The sequence below is a fragment of the Vitis vinifera genome, chromosome 12, assembly GCF_030704535.1.
Source record: "Vitis vinifera cultivar Pinot Noir 40024 chromosome 12, ASM3070453v1".
Lineage (NCBI taxonomy): Eukaryota > Viridiplantae > Streptophyta > Magnoliopsida > Vitales > Vitaceae > Vitis > Vitis vinifera.
The window spans coordinates 3646677-3666614 of record NC_081816.1 but is presented as its reverse complement, the minus strand read 5'-3'; the positions used below and the strand labels follow the sequence as shown (position 1 = coordinate 3666614).

Sequence of the window (19938 nt, the reverse complement as noted above, 5' to 3'; positions counted from 1 at the left end):
TGGGATCTAAAAGGGAGGCTAAAAAAAGGTGATAACTGATGGAAAAACCTCAATAGTACTCAATTGTGTGTCGAACAACTGACTATACAACAAGAAGAATGGAAACCAATTAGAGAACCAGCTTAGGGCCTTGCTGTAGTGAAACAAAGCTCTAGCTTGCGAATAATGAATTAATGGATCTTTATGATTCTTCCACTCGACATACTGAAGCATTTCCAATTCCAAACTTTCGGTTATAGAGCAAGCATACTTCGCGACCTCTAATGTGGAAGAGAAATGCAAGAGGAACGGCATAGTATGCACAACCAGTGAGAAAGGGACTTCATAACTTCAACTCAACGAATTAAAAGCACGACTAGATTCAAGGAAAAATTTGAGCTTTCCCATCATACTAATTTGAAATTCACTATGCATACATCTTGAAAATTCTTGACCAAGAGATTCATTAGTACAACCAAATATGATATCAATCAATATATAAGTCATTTTGTTTTCATGAGCAAGGTGGTATCAACTTTTCCCATTTCAAACCAAATATGATATCATCAATATATAAATTTCATAAAAGAGTATCATCATTTATATGAGCATGGTTGTATATATCTACTTTTCCCATTTCAAAACCCATTTCCCAAAGAAGTTTTCACAATCTTTCACACATACCAAGCTCTTGGACCTTGTTTTGAACCATAGAAAACTTCCTTAATTTAAAGACATGATTAGGAAATATACACTTCTTCATTTATAAAAACATTTTTCACATCCATGACATCCAAACCTGATCACACAAATCTGATTCATACATGAGCAATAAACAAACAAGTACTAATTAAACCAAGAATTATCATGGGTAAACCTCAATGAGGGACCTTAAACCCAATGCTGGAGTTATCTTATAGTGAGTGAAGCCTGCAGCCAAGAATAGCTTCTCCCATTCTTTCTCATTTCTCTCTTTCCCTGCAACTACCACCATCATAAGCATGTCTATGAAGAGTTGTGTTTCCACCGCCTTATTATCCCCTTTGTTGCTCTCCACTACCATGTCTATGATTATCACCTTTCCTCCCTTATTTGGAATCGCCCCTTTGCACTTCTTCAGTATCTTCACACATTCTTCGTCACTCCAGTCATGTAGTATCCACTGAAGATCATGTCAATCAGAATTAGGAACACAAAACATAACAACTACAAAGGGGGGAAAACATTTATACTTGTGATTGGTTGTTGAATATGTGCCAATATGGCCTGTTTTTTATTTTCATTTTTTTATATTCATTAATAGAGGAAATAAAGTAGAATAAATTTAGAGATGACTTTTGGGTGTATAAAAAACCTCTTGACTAGAGAGAAGATTGTTGTAGTGTTCTCTCAACAAAGGAGACAAAAGGGAGATTTAAGCCATATACCTTTAGTAAGATTGCATCTGCTGGAGGAATTGCTTCAAATATATTGCCTCCAACAATCTCCAAGTTCTCACCAACCTCCAAGTTAGCAACAACATGTGGTTGATCAAACACAATGCACTTCAATTGTGGAAATGCTTTGGCAATGGCCTTGACCATTGTTCCTGTGCCACCCCCAACATCCACCAGAGAGGCCAACCCTTCAAACACCTCCTTATACTGTCTAACAATCATGTTTGCGATCAGCCGGGAGTCGCTAACCATGGTTTCATTAAATATATCGTTGAGCTTCGGTTCATGAACTGCGTAATCCCAAAATGACTTCCTGTGTGCGGTATGAAATGGGGTGGGGTCTTCATTTTGGAACCAATCGCCCAAGAAATGCCATGGAGCGGTTAATATTGGATCCAGCTGAAGCAGCAAGAATGGTACTCCACTGACAGGCTCATCTTTTAGTAGGAACTGAGAAGCAAAAGTAAGTGAATACCCTTCTTCTTCCTCACTGTTATGGAGTAGTTTTTGTTGAGCAAAGAAGCCAGAGTGAACAAGAACACGCATGAGTCTGTAGAGGCATGGAGCCTTTGTTGGTTCGAGCGAGAGTGCAGTGATCAGTTGAGAAAGAGCCATGGGTTGGCCGTGGCTGTGGATGACATCTGGAATGCCAAGTTGAATTGCACATTTCAGTACCATTGAGTTTACAAAGTTCGTTGTGTGCTTCCATGTATGGACTTGTGCTTGAAGTAGCTCAGTGGCTCTCTCTCGACTTCCCAAACATTCCATCTTAATCTATTCTAATTTCCTTCCCTTTCTTTCATCCAAACCCTTACACACTGATCCCTTTATAACAATAGCTAGAATGTTCCCAGATAATAATAATAATAAAACTATACAAATAAATAAATTAATTAATACATAAGAAAAAGAAAAAGAAAAGGAAAAAGGGAAAACTACAATACGACTTTTGACTCTGACATATTCCTATGGTCGTGTACATCCTATATGCTTGCATATCCGGGGAAAACAAGTGTTGAAAAACAAGTGTTAATGATCCACATATATGATAATGCAGTTGATATGTTGACCAAAGTATTCTTAGGGATAAGTTTAGACATTACCTGAACATTATTCATTTCTCATTTTGTTGTAATTGTAGGGTTGGATATTCCTACTTATAAAATGAGTACAATTTATGATCTTGGGGAAAGAGTACATGTGAAGATGTTTTCAAGTTTAGGAATTTGAGTTATGGTGAAAATTATTGAGCATTGTCTCCTACTTTCTTTAGGGTCTATTTCTAAATCTTTGATATTTTCCTATTTAGATAGCATGTTGCAACGAATTTTCCAATTGTAACAAAGAAATTGTCTTTTTATGAGATATGTTTTTATTATAAAAATAGGTTATATATGGTTATATAAACTATTTCTATATAATCATTAAATCATATAATAAGATATTTTGATTCAAATGACGAGTCATTTTGGATGTAATTGAGACCGTAAGGATTTGAAAGTTTTAGAGTTGTAATTAGTACTTTTTGAGTATAACTCACTAATTTCCTCTTTATGTGATGTAGACATATTGCCAAGTTACTTATTGCTTCCATATGTGACAAAGTAAGATAAAAAAATGAGAGACAGACTATCAAATAATAGATTATGATATTATATATATATATATATATATATATAAAGGGAGAGAGAGAGAAAGAGATCTAATGATTGTATTAGTATATCATTTCATTTAATGTCAACCCTAAATTCTTAAATCATTGTATCATAGTAGTAAATATCATATATTATAAAATAGAAAATATTATGAATACTAAATGTGTAAATTGGCTTCATGTTTGATGAGGATGACCCCTATTATTATTTCCATTTTTATATAATTATATTTAATATCTTATGGTAAAGAAAAATTTTAAAGATTCGATGATAAAGAAAAAAGATTTAGAGGGCTTAGTGTGTAGGCCATGTCTTAGAAGACTTGTATGTGAGAGAAGAAAATTTAGAAAATGTAATAGACAAGGATTAAGATATTCTCTAATTTCATCTAAATTTCGATTATTAAATAGGCTCAACACGAAATATGGTAGAACTATTTGATTAAAATAAAATATGTTGATATGAAAGGTCATTAAATTAATTATAGTGGATTTCATTAGAACATGTATTAATATCAAAGATCCATGTCTAGGATAATGTACTTGATATGTTGATCGAAGTATTCCTAAGGATGAGTTTTGTTGCTTGAACATCATTCATTTCTCATTTTGTCATCCATGGAAGTTTGGATATTCCAACCTATTAAAGGAGTACAATTTACAATATGGGGAAAGTGTACATGTGAAGATGTAGAGAATTTGAGCCAAGGTGAAAATTATTGAGAATTGGCTCAAATTTTCTTTAGACTCTATTTCTAAGTCTTCGATATTTTTCTACTTAGATAGTATTTTGAGAGATTTTTCCAATTGTTACAAAGGAAGTGTCTAATAGAGAGATAGTATATTTTGTATGGATATAGACATTTTGCCAACTCATTAATAATTTCTGCTCAATATAACTCTTTAATTTCCTCTCTCTATTGATTTAGACATTTTGCCAAGCAACTTATTTATTACTTGCTTCCATATGACATGGAGTAAGAGAAAAATGATAAAGAGACTATCAAATAATAGATTATTGTTAATTTAGAAGACCAATCCATGGTCATGAGATTATTCATATATATACACATAGAGAAAAAAAAAAAAAGAGAGAGGGAGGATAATAGTATTATATTATTTTATTTAATCCCAACTCTAAATTTTTATAGTACTGCATGATAGAAGTAAATATCTTAAATCATGAAATAGAATAGGATATGAACATTAAATATGTAAGTTGACTATGAATTCAATGAGGATGACCCTAGCCTTGTATTATTTCTATATTTTTATATAATTATATTTAATATAACATTATTGAGAAAGGAAAATTTAAAGATTCGATGATGGAGAAAGAAGATTTGGAAGGCTTAGTGCGTAGGCCATGCCCTAAAGGACCAGTCGGTGGGAGAAAAGAAAACTTAGATAATGTAATAAACAAGAATTAAAATATCCTATAATTTTACCAAAATTTTTGTTATGAGATAAGCTCAATATGAAATATGGAATAGATATCTAATGATAACAAGGAATATTATTTTATTTAACCTCAACTTTGGATTCTTAAATTATACATTATAAAAGTAAATGTCTTTAAGTCATGTAATAGAAAAGGTTGTGAATATTAAATATGTAAGTTGGCTCCGTGTACAACGAGGATGACCCCTATTATTTTTTTCATGTTTTTAATATAATTATACTTAATATATTATTTGTAAAGGAAAATATTAAAGATTCAATAATGAAAAGACAAGATTTGGAAGGCTCTTTATAGGTCATACCCTAAAGGACCTCTTTGCGGGAGAAAATAAAATTTCAAAATTGTAGTAGGTAAGGATTAAAATTTCCCCTGATTTTGGCCATAAGATAGATTCGATACAGAATGTGTCAACTTAGCCGATTGAGAGTTGGCTTTGAAAACGTTTTACAATGGTGGGGGTCTGAAACTTTAGTCCTCTTGTATGAATTTGATAGCAAAGGAGCACCAAGGAAGTGTTGCTTTTATATATCTTGATGTATCTCGCATATTTTTCACATGTAGAAACAAAAAGTAAAATATTAAAATAAAACTTTAGTAAATAAATTAAAATAAAACTCATCTTTGAAAATATAAAAATTATAATCTTCTTAATGAGTGTTTTTTATTTCTTTTATAGGAAGTAGATGCGAGAGAAATATATATAACATTATAAATAAAATTATAAATTTTTTATATAAAAATTAATGATAAAGTCACCATTTTATTATTGGATATATTTTTAAGTTTTGTATATTATTATCAAATGTCACAAATTTCATCGTATATATAATATTTTTTCTAATAAAACCACTTTAATATTTATTATTAATTATTTTATTATTTTTAGATTTTTTTTAATATCACACTATGAATTTTGATCAATTTTAATTCCACCTCTCTCTCTTTATATACATAACTACCATCATCTCTGGCTATTATGATAAGCAATGGTGGTGCAAAATAAATACTATGATATCATATGACTTTGATCCTATTGATTCAATTTTGACGTAGTTGTGTACATACCTAATATTGCTTATGTTAATGAGTGGTCTATCAGTGCCAAACATTTAAAAATTTGACACATTAATTTTAAAATGGATCGTTAGGTAACAATATTGTTTATATTATCATGTTATAATATTGATCAAATGGTCATTGATTATTTAATCTTTACAATCCACATCAATTTTATTTCTATTTTTTCTATCTCTATGTTATGTAGAAGGATTTTGGAATGACGCGACTTATATATTTCACATGTCTCTCCTTGTTGGATTTTTCTCAAGATTTTGATGGTCACCTTTTGTTTTAAATAAGAGACATCTCCACTAAAGTTTTAAAAATCATTAAAAAAAATGCATAATTAATTGAAGTGGTTATGGTCATCATGTTGAATATAGAGTAATGTGATAAAAGGTACACATAAGATACGATTAAGATAAAAATGATAAGCAAGATATAAAACATGTAATAAAGATTTGAATAATGTGATTAAAGTGCGAGAATTGTGAATCGCATAAAAAAAAATGATCAAATATATTACACAATAACGAAAATCGACAAAAAAAAAGAAAAAGAACATATAGATTTATGTAAAATAAACTTAAACCCAGGCATAGAAGAAGGAAATCCATTACATCAAACGAGCGGTTACAATGGAAGTATATATATATATATGCTATAACAAAGCAGGTCCATATTATGGGGGTGAAGCCCTGCACTTCCAATAAGATCAATGGTGATAGTGGAGGGATTGGGCCAAATGTCGTACCATGAGCTTTTCAAGTCAGACCAAATAAAATTTGGGTCATCAAACTCTAACAACCAATATATAAAAATGCAAGATTGCATTAAATTTTTTATTATTTTTTATTTTCTTTGGAATAATATATTTGATTTGAAAAATACTTCATATATCAATAATCTTATATAGTAATGTGAGGCCAATTGGCCTAAAAAGGTGGGTAAAAGGTGTGGTAAAGGCAGTGTCTCTTATGATATTTATATTTACAATGATGGATGCATGAATCATATCTCAATTGTCAATATTTTATTATCATGCTTTGAAAAGTGACCCATGATCTTGACATCCACATTAATCATTAGTATTTATTATATTCTCTCTTGAAAGAAATTGAATCAAGCGATTGCGTTAGTGACAGCCCATCATTTATTTTACATGAAATTTTAATTTATTGCATTTAAAAAATAATTACAAATCATTGTTTGACATGGCATGCACCATCATTCATGAATAGAAGTGATGATTTGGAAAATAGTAATTTTTATGTTTATTTTAAGTAAACTTTTGAATAAATTAATGACATATGTTCACTTTTTTTTTTTTCTTTTCTATGCATTGCATAATATCATTGGAGACTTTTATTTAAAAAATTATCACTAAATTCTAGAAAACAGTGGTTGCAGGTTCTTAACTTGTGAAGGGTGTTCATGGACTAGGGTGCTTCCATGGTTTGTCAGAATTAAAAATATAAAATTAAAAATTAAAGGCCCTCAATTAAGAATCACACTAATTTTTCATTCTATTGGGTATATTTGGATGGGAGTAAATTAGCGGCTTTATGAAGAAAAATAACTTAACACAAGGATTTAATAAGTCCAAGTCTACCAATCCTCTCTTAGACTATTTGAATAGTACATTCCCATTTCAATTATATATGCACTTTCTGTATAGATACACTTGGGGTCAACACCATGCTAGATCTTAGCCATTTCTTAAAGCCCAATCAAAAAGAAAATGGAATAAAGCAATAACAAGAGAAGAATCGAAGAATTAGATTAATCATCAATATTTTGTAAGAAAACCTAATTATATCTCAAAACATAGTGGATTTTCTTTGTAAACAAATAATCTTAATTTAAAAAGGATAAGGAACACAAACGGAGGTGAATGACAACTCTTATGTTTCTTTTAAATCCTAATTTGGAAATTTGGCTTTGAATAGGAGTTGGGATAAATTCAATGGCTATGATTAAATTTGAAAATTTTCAAAGGGTTTTTACGGTTTTAAGGTTAAATGTAAAATTGTAGTTGGTAATTACGTTTTTTATCATTTAAAAAAAATTCAAAATTATAATCACTAACTATGATTTTATGATGTGAATGCTTACACAGTAAAAACGCACTATATTGAGAATTATTTTACAATCAAATCTAGTTTATAGATTACTAAAAAGGGGTATTTTTTGGTCAAAACTTTGTTATTGAAGACATGGAAGGTTTGGTATCAAAAACTTGTTTTCAATGCCATAGCTAGGCTTGTCCATATAATGGAGATGATTTGCATCAATTTTTTTATTTTCTTTGGAATAATATATTCCAAATCAGATTTGGAAGATGCTTCACATATCAGTAATCTTATATATAGTAACGCAAGCCAATTGGCCGGGCAAGGTAGGTAAATGCCTCCTCTGATATTTTTATTTACAATGATAGATTATATGAATCATGTGTCCATTGTCTACATTTTATTATCATGCTTTGGAAAGTAGCGCATGATAACTTGACATCCACTTGGGTTTGAATCAATTAATTATGTTAGTGACAGCATATCATTTATTTAATATAAAATTTTAATTCATTACATTTAAAAAATAATTACAATATGTTTATCATTGTTTGACATGACATGCTCCATCATTCATGAATAGAAATGATAATTTGAAAAATAATAATTTGTATGTTTATTTTAATTAAACTTTTGAATAAATTGACATGTATTCCTCATGTGACCTTTTTTTCTTCTCCATACATTGCATAATATCATGCCCAAACAAGGTGGATCCAATAGTGGGGCCTTTCCACTAAATAAAGCGGATACAAATCAAGCATAAAACTGTTTATATATGTTATCATAGTAGCCATTTGGTCATATTCAATAAATTTACTAAAGATATGCAAACTTTATATTCAACTTTATTTTATTTTTCTTATATTTATTTATTTTTTCTTTTTGGCAATGTCTCCATTTTATCACTTTCTAGAATTAATTAAAAAAAAAATCAAGTGGGCTTAATGAATTCAGCCTCTCAATAATGTTGGCAGTAATTTTCTGGGTTTCTTAAACAGGCCCTACTCAGATCAGGTTCTTTGATGAACTAAATGAAGAATTCCATATAGAACAAAACAAATACCTTATTATTTCATATATCACAATGAAGTTACATATTAATTTAATAATGCAAGTACTCAAAAGCTTAATCTTAAATCACATAAAATTCACACTTGCGAGCTTAATCACATAATTCTTTGCATATACATGCACAATATCTTGATTCTTGTCAAGGATAAACCTCAATGAGGGACCTTGGACCCAAAGTCGAGGTTATCTTATAGTGCGCGAAGCCTGCAGCCAGGAAGAGATTCTCCCATTCTCTCTCATTTCTCTCTTTGCCTGCAACCACAACCATCATAAGTATGTCGTAAAAGAGCTGTGCTTCTACTGCCTCATCTCCCTTGTTGTTTTCCATTACTATGTCTATGATTATCACCTTCCCTCCCTTGTCCTTTCTTGGATGTATTGCTTCTTTGCATTTCTTCAGTATCTTCACACATTCTCCGTCACTCCAGTTGTGTAAAATCGACTGTTTGTCATTTTTAATCAAAATTAGAAACACCAAAATGTTAAAAACTCCAAAGATAAAAAATGTTTTCTGTATGTCACCAAATCTATTGAGATTTTAGTCTAATTTGAAAATAGAAGAGAAGAGGAGATTTAAAATGCATATATGTACCTTAAGTAAGATTGCATCTGCAGGAGGAATTGCCTCAAATATATCCCCTCCAACAAACTCCAAGTTCTCACCACCCTGCAAGTTTGCAACCACATGCGGTTGATCAAACACAGTACACTTCAAGTGTGGAAATGCTTTGGCAATGACCTTGGCCATTGTTCCGGTGCCGCCCCCAACATCAATCAAGGAGCTCAACCCTCGGAATACCTCCTTACACTCTCCAACCACCACACTGGCTATCAGCTGGGAGTCACTTGCCATGGCCTCATTAAAGAAATTGTTAAACTTTGGTTCATGAGCTGCATAATCCCAAAATGGCTTCCCATATGCAGTAACGAATGGGGTGGGATCACTATTTCGGAACCAATCACTCAAGAAATGGCAGGGGTTTGTTAAATGCGGATCAACTTGAACAAGCAAGAGCGGCGCTCCACTGGTTGGCTCATCTTTTAGCAGGAACCGAGATGCATAAGTTAGCGAATACAGTTGTTCTTGCTCATTGTGGTCGGCCTGTTGTTGAGCAAAGAAGCCAGAATGAACGAGAACGCGCATAAGACGATGGAGGCAAGGAGCTTTTATTGGATTGATTGACAAGGCAGTGACCAGTTCAGAAAGAGTAATGGGTTGGCCATGGTTGTTGATGGCATCTGGAATGCCCAGTCGAACTGCACATTTCAGTGCCATGGAGTTTACGAAGTTCATTGTATGATTCCATACATGAGCTTGTGCTTGAAGCAGCAGACTAGCTCTCTTTCCACTACCCACATCCATATTATTCGTTTCAAAGTTTCTTCTCTCACCCAACTCCTTACATACACAATGATCTTTATAGATACTTGAAGCTAGATTGTGAATTACACCCGAAAGGTAACAAGAATCTACAGTTTTGAATTGTTGCACATCTTTTTTTTTTTTTCTGCTGAACCTTGGCCTATTCAGTATGATACAGAAACGTGAAGTGATGGCACAGGGGATGATATCTTTTTCTTTCCCTTCTTTGCCCCAGTTTAACTTTACATGCAGGTGGGGTCAACTATAATTAATTAACTAATTAAATTGGATTTGATAGATCTAATGAACTGATCTTTAAAGGGAATATATATAAGGGGGTGTTTGTTATGGTAAGTAGTGGGAATAAACATCTCATTTATTTCTCTTTTATTCTTATATTTGAATAAATATTAAAAAGACAGAAATTGAATAAAAAAGTATTCAAGCAGAAATCAAATCTAACTTATAAATCGGATTTGAATTCATAAAAAATAGGTGGTATTCTGATTCATTAAACCCATTTGATAATATAAAATAACCTAAATGTACTATTTTACCCTTTTATCTTATTCTTCAAGTTCGATGCTTATCTTCTTTGCAAAACTAGAAACTCATTCATTATCCACTTCTATACAACAAGTGATTCTCCCAAACTTAATCAACCAAAGCTTCCACGATATTTAGAAAAAAAGAATTTCAATTTCTAATTTTTAGGGTTTTGACTGAAATTTGAATTCTTTTATTTCCTCTTTTAGAAATAGGAAAAACATTTGCTAGCTTTGAGAATTTAAATATTAATATATATATATATATTGGTAAAATATAATTTTATGACTACTTAAGCATGACAAATTATTCAAATTTTTAATAAAAATGATAATTGAATATTTGTACATTAGGGTTATATGATTTTTTATTTATTGAGTAGATATATTTTTTAGTCTTATTATTTAATAACAAAAAACTCTCAAAATTTATTTTTTAAAAATAAAAAAAATTATTTTAAATTAGATGGAAGGATATTATTCTAAATTTATTTCTTTTTCATTTCTATTCCTATTATTATCAAACATTGGAATGGAAATAAATAATCATTCCAATCTTACATTCCTAAGTTCATCAAACTGTTAGAAATAGAATCATTAAATTCATTTCTATCCGTTAAGAAATAGGAATGAAAACAAAATATTCATTTCCATTCCCCTTATAGTATATGAAGTGGATAAGGTGGAATAACAATTGAGAATAATGGGGGTTGTTGACAATATAAATGCTCATTATGTATGGATTATTGCCTTAAACTTGGGGAAAATTACGTTTTAGTGCCCAGTTTTAAGAAGAATGGATGTTTGGTTGTTGCAATCCGGCTAAAGGTTGTAAAAGAAAAAATATTCCTCCCAAGGTGCTCAAAAAGGGTAGCATGTCTCAAGTACTTTACAAATCAATTCAGGTTGCTAAATATACCTATCTTCTTTTTTTTCTTAGTCGTTCTATATTTTCTATTTTGCAAATTCACTCATTGCTAAATGCACCCATTTTTCAATTTTTTTTTCTCTTTTTTATTGTAAAAATTCATCCATTTTGCTAAATGCACTAATTGTCTTCTTCATCTTTCTTTCTTTTTAAATTTAAATTTTTTTTATCTCTTATAAAAAGTTCCTCAACCTTTTTCCACTAAAACCTTAATCCCACTTTTCTGAAGAAGGTTTTAACTCTGTGTCTTACCTCAAGGTGTTCTAATCCATAAGATCAAATAAATTAATTGAGTAGCAGTTGGAAGCTTCTTTTAAGACAATTGAAGGTTGTATTAAACAAAGTTCAGATAATCTTCAACCTAACCTTGTCATGAAGTCAGAACCTGCTTAGTAAAATTTGGTCCTTAACAAATCATTAAACCCTTGTTTACAAAATATACAACATATATAAAGTTCAGCGATTCATTAGTTGATATGTTGGACCACAGTTGTCTGATTCAAAACAAATGGCAACTTATATACCAATTCTTGCCAGCCAAATATGGTACGGTTTTTTTCTGCAGCTGAAATTTGCCAAACTTCCACAACCAGCTAATACAAAATAAAACAATATGACAACAAATAATACTTCTTTATTATAGAACTTAAATATCAAATTACATAACAGAGATTATTCATAGCCTCAGAGAGAGATCATTATTCCTTCAAGCACACACAAACTTGATACGGTCTACAACATTCTTACCAGAGTTTATTTAGTGGAAATATATTTGCACATACTACTACCAACATATATATTGATCATGGGTAAACCTCGATGAGAGACCTTAAACCCAGCATGGGAGTTATCTTATAGCCACTGAAACCAGCATCAAAGAAGAGCTTCTCCCAGTCTTTAATGTTCCTCTCTTGGCCCGTTAGCACAATCATCATCAGCATATCCCAAAAGAGTTGTGTTTCGATGGACTCATCATCTGCTTTCTGGTTCTCCATCATCATGTCTATGATTATCACCTTTCCTCCTTTTTCCTTGCTGGGAATCGCATCTCTGCATCGCTTGAGTATCTTCACACATTCGTCATGGTTCCAGTCATGCAATATCCACTGCTTGTTGTTTGCGACAACATAAGAGACAGTTAGAAGTTTCAATTTCCTAAATTTATGTAACAATCCCATAAATATTATCATATGTATGTAATACTGTCCAATGTTGACCAATTATAATTGTTTTTATGTTTCTTTCTCAGTGATAATATAGAGTATAATGTGACAAAATAAACCTATATATAACTAACTATATATAAATTATTTCTTTAACATTTCTTCTTTCCTATTTTTCGTCTTTCTTAGCAAAAAGGTTAAGTCAGTATACCTTGAGTAAAATAGCATCTGCAGGAGGAATTGCTTCAAACATATCCCCTGCAAGGTAGTTCAAGTTCTTACTCCCTTCCAAGCCAGCAACCACATGGGGGAGATCTAACACGGTGCAGTTCAAGTGTGGGAAAGCATTGGCAATGGCCCTAGCCACTGTCCCTGTGCCACCCCCTACATCAACTAATGAATTCAACCCCACAAATATGCCCTTGCAGTCCTTAATCAGCACGCTGGTTACTAAGCGAGCATCACTAGCCATGGCTTCATTGAAGAAATTGTTGAGCTTGGGTTCATGGCCAGCATAATCCCAAAATGTCCGCCCATGAGCAGTGTCGAATGGAGTGGGATCATCATTTTGAAACCAAGCACTCACATATTGCCATGGTGTAATTAAAACTGGGTCGAGCATGGCAAGCAAGAAGGGCCTTGCACTCAAGGGGTCGTCCTTTAGGAGGAGCCTAGAGGCATGTGTAAGCACATACCCCTCTTCTTGCCCGCTTTCTTGGACTCTTTTCCTGGTAAAGAAGCCAGACTGAACAAGAAGGCGCATGAGACGGTACACGCATTTCGTCTTCTCTGGGTTGACTGGGAGCTCAGCAACCAGCTCAGAAAGAGTCATGGGCTTCCCATGGTTGTGGATGATGTCTGGGATGCCTAGTTCAATAGCACATTTCAGTGACATGGAGTTTATGAAGTTGAATATATGATTCCAGACATGAGCATGAGCATGAAGTAGCTCAGTCGATGTCTCACCAACTGCCAAAGCCATGTATCTCGCTGTGATATCTTGAGATTGTTGTTTTTTTGCGTAATCCTACCTTGAGACTTGATCTATTCATATAGCAATCGGCCTTGGACTGTGAAGCTATAAAATTTCCAAAAATGGTACGCTCACCCACAATAGGTCACACTAAAAACGATAAGGTAATAATCATTGAGGTCGACCCTTCAATAATGCAGCAGATGATCAGCCACCCAACTATGATTTTTCCTCATGCCCCACCCAACCACCCCCACCCCCACCCCCCCATCCTATTTTGTCTTTACCAATGGTTTCATTTTTTGGGAATTGGGTTATCCCCTGAACCCATGTGATTGATACCTTCAGTAAACGAAATCTCTTCTAAATCTCATGACATCATTGGAGAAGTAGAACGGTTCAAAGACTGGAATAAGGCAATGAGATTTGCAGATTTCTTTAGTCGAGCCATGTTACTTCGAAAGAGATGTAGATGATGTCTCATAAAACAAATTTAAACGCTATACAGGTAGTTTGGAAACAGGATTACGTATTCCTGCCTAAAAAGTTGTGGAAAAATATTTTCTTAATGCTGTATTCCTGCCTAAAAAATAGTATGACATAGAATGGAAGGATACTCTCAATCTGATCAACAATGGAGGTCAATTATAGATGACTTATTTTAAGGATAAGTGGATATATCCAAATCAAGGGTCCTTTATGAACATGTCTAGCTATCAATTATTGCTTGTAATAATTCCACTTTTATATTAATCATGGTCTTAAAACATATTTATTTGTCGGATTTAATAATCAAATTTTAGATTGATTCAAAAGATGCTCACCGTGACTGGCTTGCCAAATGGATGATTACAATGATTGGATATCCCCAACTCTAAAGAGGAGCAATTCATATGAGAAGCAATGACATTAGAAGAAAACGTAATATAACTCATTCAAGGTTACAAGTTAAGTAGAGAATAAGAGTTAGAGCTTCCAAGAAGTTCAGGGTATGCTTTGCAAATGTTTTCTGATACTTTTTTTTTTTAGTAGCAAGAAAATCAACTGTTTTTAAAATCACTTCTCAGAAAACAAAAAACAAAGAGCAAAAAACTCATTTAGATAATTTTTCTATTTTGATTTTATAAATAATTTGTAAATTCAATAAATACAATATTAAATCAAGTCTTATTAAAAATAAAATAGTTTTGTAATTATGCATAAATTAGAAAATAAATAGTTTGTCGTAAAATATAAATACTAATATTATAATAAAATCATAATTTATATATTTAATAAAAAAAATGATATTATTTTAATATATATTATAAAAATATGAATATTAACATCTTCATAAAATAAAGTCATAAGTTATTATGTACATGTTTTGGTCTATTATTTATTATAGTGATTGGATGTATTTTTTAGTTCCAAATTATTTTTAAAAATTATTTAACTTAGTAATAATTAAGTTTAACTTAATTTCGAATCTCATTTTTCTAGTAAGAAAACCTATAAAAATATAGATATGTAAAAGAGTAACAACAAAGTTATTTTGGACCAATTTTAATTTGTAAATTTTCAATGGTAATTATACTTTTGTAGTATGAAATTATTTTTTAAGATTAATAAATTTGCTAACGAATCTAATATATTAAGTCTTATTTAATTTAGGATCTATTTATCAAGTGAAAAAATTTGCAAAAACTATGCCTGGTTTTGAAGCAATTTTTGTTAATAACTTTTATAGTATTAACTAAATCACTAATTTTAAGTTTTAAATTATTTTTAAAAACTATAAGGCTCGTTAATAAATCTTTCCTCTTTGAGGCTTATTTGCTTAATTTGTACTTCTTAAGGTGTAAGCTTTTCAATTTGCACCTTAGCAAGGGCTCTTTGTTTATCAAGTTGGGATTACTAGCGCTTTTGTCTCCATAAAATATAAAATTTTTCTATCTATTTTTTCTTGTATTTTCCTCTTCTTATGAATTGTGTCTTTTAATCTAACAAATATATTATGCTGGCATATCTTAGATTAATTTGCTATGACATAGTTATATGTACATCAATCCATGTTCAAATATTTACAACTAAGGCACATGACTTTGTGACTTTCTTCACATTAATGAATATCTCTAGTAATTAATGTCCAAGCCTTTGAAAATGAATGATCATTTGAACTTTTAGTTCACATTAATTAAAATAAGAATTCAAATGAGTTAAATTTGATTCATTTTAAGAAATTTTTTGTTATTTGTCTAGAATCAACTTATCCTCTCCTACAAAGGGGCAAAAATTATTTCATCAAAATAGAAATCCACAAAGCGTGCTACTTAAGACTCAAAAATTATTGATCTTTGTACTTAAAATATGACTTTTATTATGATTTAATTAGTTATTTTTTTATTACCTTGAATGTGAACTAAGTCCTAATTGGAGCTGATATATGTTTTTGAGGAGTAAAATACAACAAAGAAAAAAAAAAAAGAAAAAAGGAAATAATAGTCTTTTGAAAAGTTTTGCAAGGAAACTATGTGCAAGGTTGATGGGAAGTAAAAAGGACATGTTTGATGATTAGAGATCACCTAAAAGAGAAGGGAAATGTGTAAGAATATAAGTAGGGAATGAATGAAAGAGGTAAAAAGAAAGTGAAAGAGTGAGTGCATGGGATGACAGTGTATGGATGAAAGATGAAACAATTTTTGGAATGTTTGGAAGCATTTGCAATAAGAAAACATTTCAATTTTGACTTCAATTTACAAATCTATTTTCAAAAACATTTGGATTTTCACTTCAAATATCTATTTTGATTTTCTAAATGATTTCCCTCTCACATTTCAATTTCTATGTTGAGAGAGTGTGGAGGATATTATAAATCGATTTGGCTATAGACAAAATCAAAGCTTTCACTTTTAGGCATGTGGAATCGAAATGGCTCTATAAAGTGAACCCAATAGCTACTTTTATGTAGAGGTAGTAAATTGAAATTTCAATTCCTGGTACTGCAAAAATCGAAATGGGGAATTGTGTAATTTGTTGACTATATTTTTGTTAAGTGACTATTTCTCATTTTGCTGCTTGTAAGCTTGATAACAGGTTGCTAAGGCTAGTAAGGGATTGCAACGTATCCATTTTGATGTCTATATATAGGTTAGTTATTGTTGGAATCCATGCAATGATTAATGACGAAAAAAATAGAAAAACGAGAAAGAAGAACACGGAGATTTAACGTGGTTCTGTTAATTGCCTGTGTCCATAGGAAGAGGATATTCACTATTTCAAATTAGGGTTACATAAAAGGGTATTTATACTAACTCCTAGGAATGAAATTCCAAAAATACCCTTGAACCGTATCGTGGGAAGCGTTGCCCCCCACACCCCCCAACCTATCATTCGTCCCATAACAAAAGAAGTACAAGCCTGAATGACAAATGCCCTCGCTACGCTCTCATTTCGCTTCGCTCCAACATTTTGCCCATTTTCCTCTATATGTCTTTTCGCTCAAATATGAGTCACATACTATAACAATTATAAATACAAAGAACAACAACATACGAAGAGGGATTGAGATCATGATTAATTTAAAAGGAAGATTTGGTTTTTCTCTTGAATATCAAATATTTCTCTCGAATTCTAGAATTTTCTTATTTTCTTTGCAACCAAACAAAGTGACAAAAAGAATTTTTTTTAAAAAAATAATTTCTTTTACCATTAATGAGTTAGAGTTTTGATATGGAGAATAATGTAGCAAGGAAGATGGAGAATTCACTTTGGAAATATAGAAATATGGGAAAATTCTTACTTGATTCTCTGTTTGGAGTTGTTGATTGAGATTTTGAAATTTTCTATGTAATTCCTCTTGGTTTAGATACAATCATTGCTTAACTTGGTTCCAATTATGTTATAAATATCATTGGATAACTTGTTTTCATTTATTATTATCAAAGTTGAGATCAATCTACTAAATGAGTCTATAGTTAAAAAGCTAATATGAGAAACAAAGTAATGAATTTAATCTAATAGAAATTAATTTGGAGATCTAGTCTACATTTTCAAATCTAAGTTTAAGATTTAAATCATTTTTCATATTTGATTTATTCTTGGATTGACTTTGGATCTCCAAAACTAAGATTTTTACTTATTTTCTCTCAATAAATTCAAAGTCTATCTAATTTGTGAAATTCTCTAACTACTTTTCCATTGATTTTTTGTTTCATTCATAAATTTATTTGTCTAATAATTCACAATGATCTCAATTTTTGGCTAATTAATATGAGTATTTATAGAAATTTTTAGTCCATTAATTACTTCATCTTAAATAACAAGATACTAAGAATGTTAGTCTCGAGAACAATAATTGACATATTGTAATCCATGAGAGCCTACTTTCCTTAATTGATGCTATTATGCCTAATTGCAAATCATATTTTTATCTAAATCTAAGATAGATTGGTCAAGCAAATGGTGTCCTTGCCAGTTATTGATGCTTTTTGAGTTGTTTTAGACAAAGTAATTGATTTATTTTGAGTACATTAGTTGATTTTAGCAAAGTTAGTTATTCTTTTTCTTTAGTATTTTTGTTTTATATTCATTTAGTTTTTTTTTTTTTTTTTAGTTTTGATATATGGAATTTGTTGCAAGTTTGTGTTATGATATTTTATGCTTGGCTAGATAAGAGATCATGTAAATAGATTATACAAACTCTAAAATCCTAAGCATCCAAACCAAGTACCAATCGAGAACTAAGAAGATCGGCATAGTCAAAATAATCCTAACATCATGTTGTTCAATGCATACAAATAAATGATATTTCATATTAATCCACTAAGAGTAAGCAGGCCTTCATATTTTGTCACTCTACAAGGACATGCCATTATAAGCCCCTAGCTAGTGTCAACAATTTTTAGAGAAAATGGGAATAAGAAGCCATATACACATCAACGATGTTGAGAATATTTGTTTCACTTTTCAAGAGGTGAATGTTCTAATAGAAATTCTAAGAATGAAGTTGTTTGTTGTTTGTTTTGACTTTGAAGGACAAGCCAAAACCTGGTTGAACACTTTGAGACCGAGAAGTATTAAGGAGCTTGAATATGCTAATATGCTAACTTCGTTAGTGTTTTTACATAAGTTTTTTTCCGCCTTATAACACAAATGTTTTAAAGAGAGATTTCAAACTTCATGGCTCATGAGAATGAGAAATTCTTGCCATACTAGGAGAGATACAAGGAGGTTATTGAATCCTTTCGGTATCATGGCTCTAATAATTAGATGCTAGTGTCATGGCTCTAATAACTAGATGATAGTGTCATATTTCTACAAAGGAATGACTTCTTGGATGAAGCAACTCTTGCAACCATGTGTGGTGAAGACTTTATAAGTAAAGTGTCTTATGATTGTACGATCTTGTCGCTAAGGAAGTGCCAAGAGGAAAAAGCATAATAATAGTTAAATCTAGTGGTAGCTTTAACTTATCTAATAGGCTTGAATTTTAGAGCTAGGATGGCAACCTTGGTGTGGAGAGTGAAGGAATTAAAGACTAAGGTTATGTTTGGTCCCAAAATATTGAAGGTAAAATAGGAGGGAAAAAAATGAAATAGAAGAAAAGAAAAAATGAAGGAAAATAAAAATAATTATATAAATATGGAGAGTGATTAAAAATAGAGATAAAAAAATTATTTTCAAAAAATATAGAAAATAGGTTAAAAACAAATCAAAGAATAATTTTCAAAACTTATTTTAAAAAATTGTTTTCAAAAATAATTCTCAAACATAGCCTAAATATATAAATATATTTTTTAATATTTAAAAAAAATAGAAAATAAACTAAACAAACAGGGCCTTAACTATGTGGCATAAAAATAAGAATTGTTAGTCTTGGGTCTCCGGCCACTCTTTGGCCCATTTCAGTACTTTGCCTATTATGTAGTATGGCCTCCTAAGGTGATGTAATATTTAGTGATAAGCCTGGCTATGTTAGACTAAAGTTGAGAATCTGTCTTTTTCAGTATATGCTTATTTTGTCATAATTGAACTTTGACTATATTTACCTTATAAGGTAAATCTAATAGGCTTTAATTAACGAATGACCTTAATTAATTGTGGTTAGAGGTTTAAATTACATTTCATGTGATTGCCACTGTTAACAGTCAAACTTAATCCTCATTTTAATTAGATATTTTTGATAAAATAATAGATGTGACATAAGATGTAATGAGAAACTTCCAACTATGGCTGTTAGAGGGGCAATC

General features: G+C 31.1%; 3 protein-coding genes across 3 annotated transcripts; all 3 read right to left on the bottom strand.

The window, feature by feature from the left end:
- Nucleotides 1–844: 844 nt before the first annotated feature.
- Nucleotides 845–2183, bottom strand: LOC100242033 (trans-resveratrol di-O-methyltransferase-like). Its single transcript, XM_003633197.3, has 2 exons — nt 1407–2183; nt 845–1141 (listed from the first exon to the last, which is right to left on the bottom strand). Exons 1-2 carry the CDS (start codon nt 2181–2183, stop codon nt 845–847), a joined length of 1074 nt encoding a protein of 357 aa, XP_003633245.1.
- A 6692-nt stretch (nt 2184–8875) lies between these two features.
- Nucleotides 8876–10099, bottom strand: LOC100264316 (trans-resveratrol di-O-methyltransferase). The gene is made up of 2 exons (XM_002278113.3): nt 9329–10099; nt 8876–9178 (listed from the first exon to the last, which is right to left on the bottom strand). Exons 1-2 carry the CDS (start codon nt 10097–10099, stop codon nt 8876–8878), a joined length of 1074 nt encoding a protein of 357 aa, XP_002278149.1.
- Nucleotides 10100–12186: 2087 nt separating this feature from the next.
- On the bottom strand, nt 12187–13752 carry LOC100259140 (trans-resveratrol di-O-methyltransferase-like). Its single transcript, XM_002278154.4, has 2 exons — nt 12947–13752; nt 12187–12678 (listed from the first exon to the last, which is right to left on the bottom strand). Exons 1-2 carry the CDS (start codon nt 13715–13717, stop codon nt 12376–12378), a joined length of 1074 nt encoding a protein of 357 aa, XP_002278190.1. The 5' UTR covers nt 13718–13752; the 3' UTR covers nt 12187–12375.
- Between the last annotated feature and the right edge of the window lie 6186 nt (nt 13753–19938).